At 45.7% G+C, this 8,921-nt stretch overlaps 1 protein-coding gene across 1 annotated transcript in view; it reads left to right on the top strand.

Annotated features, from left to right (window-relative positions):
• Positions 1-6,143, top strand: part of cpne5a (copine Va) — a gene marked incomplete at both ends in the record, with an annotated part of 66,343 nt that extends 60,200 nt beyond the window's left edge. The window contains 3 exons of the mRNA XM_084461912.1: positions 4,100-4,157; positions 4,725-4,798; positions 5,934-6,143. Coding sequence (XP_084318038.1) covers positions 4,100-4,157; positions 4,725-4,798; positions 5,934-6,143 — 342 coding nt within the window. The remainder of the gene's footprint in view (positions 1-4,099; positions 4,158-4,724; positions 4,799-5,933) is intronic.
• Between the last annotated feature and the right edge of the window lie 2,778 nt (positions 6,144-8,921).

Raw genomic sequence — 8,921 nt, 5'->3', positions numbered from 1 at the left:
TCTCTCTCTCTCTCTCTCGCTCTCCTCTTTCTCTCTCTCTCTCGTTTGCGCTCTCTCTTTCTCTCACTCTCTCTCTTTCTCTCACTCTCTCTCTCTCTACTCTCTCTCTCTCTCTCTCTCTCTCTCCCTCCGCAGGGCATTGTACTGTAGGTGCCTTTATATCACAGCAGAACCTTTGCTTTTTACCCAGCATGCACCAGGGCTAAATCAATGTCTGGGGTGCTGTGTTAGCTTGGAGGGGTTTAGTCATCGGCGTCTCTCTCTTCCTGGGAACACGCCAGACCTTTTATAATACCTGCTCCAGCTGCTCCTCACAGGTGTTATAGAGATTCTTCTGTAGTAGTTTGGACCCACTTTAGGTTTTTAATGAGATTTTGTGGTAGATTCATGGAGGGGAGTTAATGTTTTGTGGATCTGTTCATTGTTTTATACCATGTGAAATTCCTGCCTTCACTTGCTTATAATGTATTGCACAGCATTCCACTTAATGTCGATTACCTTTGGAACATGGACGACCTGGGTGATGCTGTTTTTTTTGCTTCCCTCTGGAATATGTAGGGGTGGGTCGTATGTCCACCTCCCTTGTTCTCTGTAAAGCGCATTGTGTTGCCTCTGTGTATGAAATGCGCCGTACAAATAAAGCTTTGATTGATTGATTGATTGATTGATTGATTGATTGATTGATTGATTGATTGATTGATTGATTGATTGATTGATTGATTGATTGATTGACCAGTCGTATGTGAGTCTTCCGTCCAGTCCAGCCCAGTCCAGTCCAACGGCCAATAGGAACCCACCCCCAGCAGACTGGGTTTAAAGGGAATTTGCGACTGTTAGTCAAACCATTAGAACAGCCACACCTTCCTTTTAAGATCTTGTCTGCTGCTCTAACCCTCCTCGGACACGCCCACTATAGCACCGCCTTGACCCCTGCCGACCCCTCTCACCTGACGGTTGTGGATGACGAAACGATGACATGGCTCCTGGAGGTGTGCCCGGATATATATCCCGGGTGACCCCTCACCCAGGCTCGGGGTAAAAGGATAGCCCCTCGGCCCCGAGCCTGGGGGGGAGAGGACACCACATCAAACCCAAATTAAGAAGAAGACCTCTCACCTGTTCCCAGGTCACATGACCCCTGGAATCAGCTACACCGAATGACCGAATCACTCATGTCGAGTTTAAACCTTTATCCCTTAGTTTCAACTGGGGGCTTGTTTTGTGTTCACATGACCTTCTAAACTAAACTCCTCAGTTTCAATTCAGCCCTGAACTGTAGCAACAGTAGCAGAAGTCTTTGAAGACGGTGTACAGAAAGAACTAGAACTGTCAGTCGTAATAGAAGAGTGAATAGAAGCACCAACCAGGAAAATGTTGTGAGAGGCTTTTCAGAAAATGCGATGTTTTCTGCCACTTCACCTGTCTCCAACCACACTATGCCAAACTCTGTGTTTGTCTTTCATGTTAAACGGACCTCCTCCGGGAGGAGTATGAGCTCAAACGCTTCTCCTTCAACTCTGCTCAGGTCTCTGAATTATAGACGAGGTTTTCCTCCGGATCCCGACTGGCTTGTAGGGGAGAATCGTGGCCCCATAATGCAGTCATGTGAGAAGAGAGGAGAGATCCGCATACTGATATCTCCCGGTTCACTTTATTGAAAATACACAACGTTGCGACCCTTTGAAGTTGCCTGGTGAAGACCTAAGGGTTGAAACGCTGCGTGTTTTCAATAAAGTGAACCGGGAGATATCCGTATGCGGATCTCTCCTCTCTTCTCACGTATGTACTCTCAGATCCAGCACCTGGCCTAGTAAGCTTGGATGTGCGCTCAGCTCTTTTGCCTTTTACCCATAATGCAGTCAGCCGAGCTCCGCGGGCTGCGTGTGTTGGCAGAGCAGCTGCCCACCCCAAGAGGTTTGTCACGCACAGGTTGAAATAAACCTCATGAATATTTGAAAGTTTCCTCAACTTCAGTTTAGCTGCGGCAGAGAAAAGAAAGATTCATTAGGAGAACAGGTAAGGGGTAAGGCTATTAAAAGTGTCTGAGAGTGCAGTTTGTGGAGAGGGATTAGGACACGTGGGTTATATTAAGTTCAGACAGCCTGCTAGGGTAAGATCCCAGGGGCCACTCTCACCTAACGGGCTGAGAGACCAACGGTGTCGACTGAATAATGTACGAGGGGCTTTATTGTTTGTGTGGATGCGAGGTGGCGTTTATGGGGGAAGGTGGGTTGGAAAGAGAGAGAGTCTAGGAGAGAGAGGATGTATGGATAGGGGGGGTGAGAGAGAGGACAGAGAGAGAGGGGGTGGGGGGGGGAGAGGTAGTCCTCCTTTTCTAAGCATGTTTACTCTTATCTGTGACAGGCCTTCCCCCTCAGGAAGCTTCCCAGGAACGAGGGGCTCTTTCCCCCCTGACAGACGCAGGCTGAGATCATTCATACAGGGTTTCATGGTCCCTGCTGACGGCCAATCAGGCTCCTCTGTACGACTCACTCTGCTCTGCATCTGGCTACTTGCTGGTGGCATATAGAGTGCTCCATTAGGAGTATATATATTATATATTATATATATATATATATATATATATACACACACCTAATGGACCACTCTTTATGCCCACCACCAGCAAGTGTGTGTGTGTGTGTATATATATATATATATATATATTTATTTATTTATTTTTTATAGTCATGCATGACACCTTATAACAAGGTTTATAAATTATTATTAGTGCTAGATATAAATGTACTGTATTATAACTCCATGCTACAATAAAGACACATGAAGAAGTGCTCTAACATATCATAACAGCTGATCAATTATACGTTTCTGAAAGGGAATAAGGTCTTATAAACATCAATAATATGCTATAGCATGACTTTGTGAGCTTTAAGTAAAGTGATGGCACTGTACAAGGTTATTAGCATTTGCATCATACTATAACAGTTATGAATGTTCGTTTGTTGTAAGGTGTTTTGAGTAGTAAATGGGGTAAAAGTATTTTGACAACTGAACTGATCTCAGTGTACAAACCTTGTTCTTAATTTACTTTATACTGTCACTGGATGCCGTGCACAATCATTGCATACTGTACATCTTGACAAATACTGTAACATGCACAGGTACTGTGCAAAAAAAGTCAATACTGGGGTTAACAAGGACAACTATACCAGGGATAGTTCAACTCTTGCTTGTGAAATGCTGTCAAAGTCAGCGTTTCTCAAGTCAACCCTTCCATGGTTGGACAATGTCTTGGTCTGTCCTGAGAAAGCGTTTCTCAAGTCAACCCTTCCATGGTTGGACAATGTCTTGGTCTGTCCTGAGAAAGCGTTTCTCAAGTCAACCCTTCCATGGTTGGACAATGTCTTGGTCTGTCCTGAGAAAGCGTTTCTCAAGTCAACCCTTCCATGGTTGGACAAGGTCTTGGTCTGTCCTGAGAAAGCGTTTCTCAAGTCAACCCTTCCATGGTTGGACAAGGTCTTGGTCTGTCCTGGGAACGCCTGATGAATTAACAACCTGCTCTGTTTCCACTTCATGATCTCCTCTGAACTGCTGCTGTACTGAGTAGAGCACTTGTATTGTATTGTATTGTATTGTATTGTATTGTATTGTATTGTATTGTATTGTATTGTATTGTATTGTATTGTATTGTATTGTATTGTATTGTATTGTATTATATTGCACTGTACTTTAGATTGCTATTCTTGCACTTTGCCTTCAGCACTAGATTATGCTCTTAGTCACTTGTTTTAGAAAGAAGATGCACTTGTGAGTTCTGGCAAGTAGTAGTACATTGGCTTTTCCTACGTTAAACGTTTACTGAATGTAGCCGAATGTGTCCCCCTGGGAGCCGTCCTCTCCAGAATGTGTCCCCCTGGGAGCCGTCCTCTCCAGAATGTGTCCCCCTAGGAGCTGTCCTCTCCAGAATGTGTCCCCCTGGGAGCCGTCCTCTCCAGAATGTGTCCCCCTGGGAGCCGTCCTCTCCAGAATGTGTCCCCCTAGGAGCCGTCCTCTCCAGAATGTGTCCCCCTGGGAGCCGTCCTCTCCAGAATGTGTTGATGATCTGGGATTGACTTCCTGGTTCTTGTGTTTGTCACAGGCAGCTAAACTACCCATGTCTATCATCATTGTCGGAGTTGGACAGGCGGAGTTTGATGGTGAGATTGCTTCTCCTTAGTCCTTCTCATGAAAAACTCTCGATCAAAGTTGTAAAAATAATCACTTTGCGGATGACTTAAATCCAATTAGATGACTTAAATCCAATTATAGATTTTAATCTGAATATATTTCACGGCTATGTTTGCAGTGAACGCTAGACAATGGGTTGAACCAAAACTAGGAATTTATGTAAATAAATAAAAACATTTCAAGAGTTGTGTTTTTAAACTTCATCAGAGACATGATTCGGATGCAAATAATGGAATACATTATAAGAAGCAAGGACACGTTGCAGCCTCCAGTGTCCCTTACATTAACTAATTGGCAGGCTTTTTGGCGGAAGTCCCCTTAGCAGATGTCAACCTGTGGGATTTGGACCCCATTCACAGCTGTTGCATGCTAATTTGAATATCTCAACATATGGTAGCAACCCCGATGCTCGCTACTTCGTCGCCGGCGCGTATTTCAGGGGGCTGGTGTCCGTTGGAATGTCGGTCCTTATTTTGTCCTTATTTAGACAATCTGACATGGACGATCGGGAGTTTTTAATCGGTTCTGTTCTTCAGCCATGGTGGAGCTGGACGGAGACGACATCCGGATCTCATCGAGAGGGAAGCTGGCGGAGAGAGACATCGTTCAGGTAGGACGGTCTCTCTTCTCTTCTCTTCTCCAGATGGGCTGGTCTCCCGGCCCGAGGCCCCTGTGAGGAGGGATGGTGAAGCTGTAGCTGCTGCAGGAGACCATTGTGTGATAATCTCATCTCTCATGGGAGCAATTTGTGGTGATTCTGCGGGAGATTTGCCGTGGCTCTAAATTGGATGTTTTGTAAGACGTCTCCTATAGAAACTAATAGGGAGACTCCTCCTCTCCCTCCCCCCTCCCAACTGTCCTCTCCCCTTCCTCCTCCCTCCCCAACTGTCCTCTCCTCTCCCTCCCCCCTCCCCAACTGTCCTCTCCTCTCCCTCCCCCCTCCCCAACTGTCCTCTCCTCCCCCCTCCCCAACTGTCCTCTCCTCTCCCTCCCCCCTCCCCTGCTGTCCTCTCCTCTCCCTCCTCCCTCCCCTACTGTCCTCTCCTCCCCCCTCCCCAACTGTCCTCTCCCTCCCCCCTCCCCAACTGTCCTCTCCCTCCTCCCTCCCCAACTGTCCTCTCCCTCCCCCCTCCCCAACTGTCCTCTCCTCCCCCTCCCCAACTGTCCTCCCCTCCCCCTCCCCAACTGTCCTCTCCTCTCCCTCCCCCCTCCCCTACTGTCCTCTCCTACTCCCCCCTCCCCAACTGTCCTCTCCTCTCCCTCCCCCCTCCCCAACTGTCCTCTCCCTCCCCCTCCCCCCTCCCCAACTGTCCTCTCCTCTCCTCCTCCCCCCTCCCCAACTCTCCTCTCCCTCCCCCTCCCCAACTGTCCTCTCCCCTCCCTCCCCCCTCCCCAACTGTCCTCTCCTCTCCCTCCCCCCTCCCCAACTCTCCTCTCCCTCCCCCCTCTCCTCTCCTCCTCCCCCCTCCCCAACTGTCCTCTCCTCTCCTCCTCCCCCCTCCCCAACTGTCCTCTCCTCTCCCTCCCCAACTGTCCTCTCCCTCCCCCTCCCCCCTCCCCAACTGTCCTCTCCTCTCCCTCCCCCCTCCCCAACTCTCCTCTCCCTCCCCCCTCTCCTCTCCTCCTCCCCCCTCCCCAACTGTCCTCTCCCCTCCCTCCCCCCTCCCCAACTGTCCTCTCCTCTCCCTCCCCCCTCTCCTCTCCTCCTCCCCCCTCCCCCCTCTCTTCTCCTCTCCTGTCCGTAGTTTGTTCCTTTCAGAGACTACATGGACCGGACTGGTAACCATGTTCTGAGCATGGCCCGGCTGGCCAAAGACGTCCTGGCGGAGATCCCCGACCAACTCATCTCCTACATGAAGACCCGGGGCGTCAAGCCCTGCCCCCTGTCCCCCACCCCCCGTACGGGCGGGGAGGAGGGCCACGACCACAACCACACCCAGACCACGCCCATTTGAGGGGGGGCGGGTCCGGGGGAGGGGGGGTGAATGAGCCAGCTTGAGGAACACCCTCCATTCCTATAGGACGTTGCCTCACTGTCGATGTGAAATGGAAGAACACTTTGAGGCAAAATTCATAAATATTCATTTGGTTTGTCATGCTGAATTGTTGAGACTCCATTTTGTTTGGAGCGAGAAACAGCTTTGGAGGAGGGAGGGGGAGGGGAAACAAGCCCAAGATCAAGGAGAATTTTTTTGAGGGGGGAGGGGAGTTTTTCCTTCTGAAGAGAATGCAGAGAGCTGGGAAGAGGAAGACGAGGAGGAAGAGGAAGAGGAGCGTGATGTAAAAGGAGGTTAGCTGTTAGCTGTCAAAGCTGTCATAGTGGTGATGTAATGGATAGTGTGCCCTTCTAGTGGGGACTCTTGAAGACATTAATATATTAGAATGTGCCGGTGTGTATCATGTTTGTGGATATGACTGTTTGGATCTGGTGTGTGTTGGACTAGGGTAATCAACGGTATGCAGATTTATTTATTTATTTATTGTAAAACAAACAAACAAAACGATGTATTAATGTTGGGGATCCTAAATAATATTCTCATATTTCTATTTTTTGGGGGATCACTACTAAATGATCACATTTCTAGTTTTAAGAGTAATATAAAAGCATGTAATAGAGAATTTATCCAAATGTTTAGGAATAGTTGTAATTGTTCAAGAATGCTTCATACTTTTGATGGTAGCGGTTAGCCTAGCAGAGAACCACCTGCCATTACCTAATCTCCATAATCACTCACCACAAACCTTTTTCCTCTTTGTATAAACAAGATGCACTAACGATTAGTCCAAATAAGCACAAAACTCATTTATAAGCTGGAGTTCACATTAGCAACAACCCCACATGATCCACTAGATTAATTTCACATTAGCAACCAACAACCGCACATGATCCACAGTAGATTACGGAAAGGACTTGGCCATGTTGTTTTGAATATAATTGTATAATGAATCGTCTTCCAGTGCAGAAGCAGACTTTGTTTTATCAAATAGTCACTGATCAATATTAATCAAAAAAGACTGATTATTCATTACCTACACATCTGCATCCAGCCATATAGTCTACTACATGCATAACCAGGCACATAAATACAGATTTTAAAACGAAGATGAGGGCTTTCAAAATGGCGGTGTAGAGAAGTCAAGTTTTTAAACTACAAGCACAGCAGCTTGAGGCGGTTTTGATCCTTCATAATGTTTAATGTGACTGGTTTCTTCTGTTGTTAACGCTTGCCTAGTTGCCTGCCCAGGATTTATAAGAACTATTAAAAATGCTGCCTCATGTGAATTAATCTATCTTTGTCAAAGTTAGATATCAACTACAATTGTTTGTATGGATGGATTTTTCCCATGATGATGCCAACATACTTGCAAGCACAGAAAAGATTTATTGTATTGTACAGTATGTACACCTTTTTATCCCTTTGCTTTTGAAGACATGTAGTAATGTAGAGTAACTGTAAGAAATGCAGCGGTATCTATCAGTGATGAACGGAGAACTGTTCTGTAGTTTTGTCATGTGTTTCAGTTGTTATAGACAGGTTATAGATGGGTTATAGATGCATTATAGATGGCTGCCCAGTGTTTAGTGACGATGAGGTGTTTTTTTTCTCTCAGTGTTTTGTTTTCATATGAACTAAACTCCTCATGTGACCTCAAACTCATGGAAAAGAAACCACCAGGTTTCTGACCGCTTAGTCGAACAGCTGTAGCTCTGTTTCCCTTTCAACATCCATGGACTTAATGACTGCAATGTATAGTTTCACAGTAGGACTGGGGTTTTATTGTTTATTATTATTAAAACCACAGTTGATTAGTCGATGAACTCAAAGCGACCTGGTCATAATATACATTATATTCACCCCAATATCTTTCTCCAAATGTGCCTACAGTATGAAAACGTGCATATCCAAATTGAAATGACCCAGGTTTTGTTTAGCTAGCAACAGTTTCTCTGTTGGTATGGACGACAATAACCACTATAGCATGATTTCCCATTGATTTTCAATTATCATGTCTATGTCCTCAGTGCTCCTGCAATTGTGGTATACTGTGTTTTGTATTGATTGAGAACCATACACAAACGCAATATAACGCCAGTAGAACGCAAAGCCTTGCTATACAATCTTCAACAGTTGTTTACAACAGCTGTAGATCAGAGCAATTGCCTCAAGGAATAAGTAAACGCTTTAAGAAAGAAAGGAGGCGTTTAAAGAGTAGTGTAATCCTGTCACACAGTTGTGCACATGCCCAGTCTCCCTGAATTCCTGCTAGAATTATAAAATGGCTTCTTTTTTTTAAATTATTATCAGAAACGTAATCTTGATGCAATTTACCTTTTAGTACATACATCTGTGTGAAAACGCCTTCGAAGAAGAAGGCGTTCTACTTTTAGGAATATTTTCTCTCAAGAGGTTGCAACCATAACTTGAGTCCTTCAGTTTCACTATATCCAAGTGATCCACTTGATAATGACTTTGTACATAAGCCCCTTATAAAGAGTTGTCTTAAGTGTCCAGTGCCAAAACATATAGGATCTTTAGATGATGTGCATGATGTTACAATAGCAGCTTTGTTGGTCTCCCTCCATCTAACCTGAAATGCTGTTCTAAAAATTCTTGCTTCGTGAGACATTTGTTGCATTAATTATGGTATTTAGACAAGACTGCCACTCTTCTTTCTTTGCGTTCTTTCCCCTAAAAGATTTCCCTTCTACTCCTCATATTTCTACCCAAGTT

Source organism: Borostomias antarcticus (assembly GCF_949987555.1).
Source record: "Borostomias antarcticus genome assembly, chromosome: 3".
NCBI classification, from domain to species: domain Eukaryota; kingdom Metazoa; phylum Chordata; class Actinopteri; order Stomiiformes; family Stomiidae; genus Borostomias; species Borostomias antarcticus.
The sequence above is the reverse complement of the archived record's forward strand: the minus strand, read 5'-3'. Positions and strand labels throughout refer to the sequence as shown.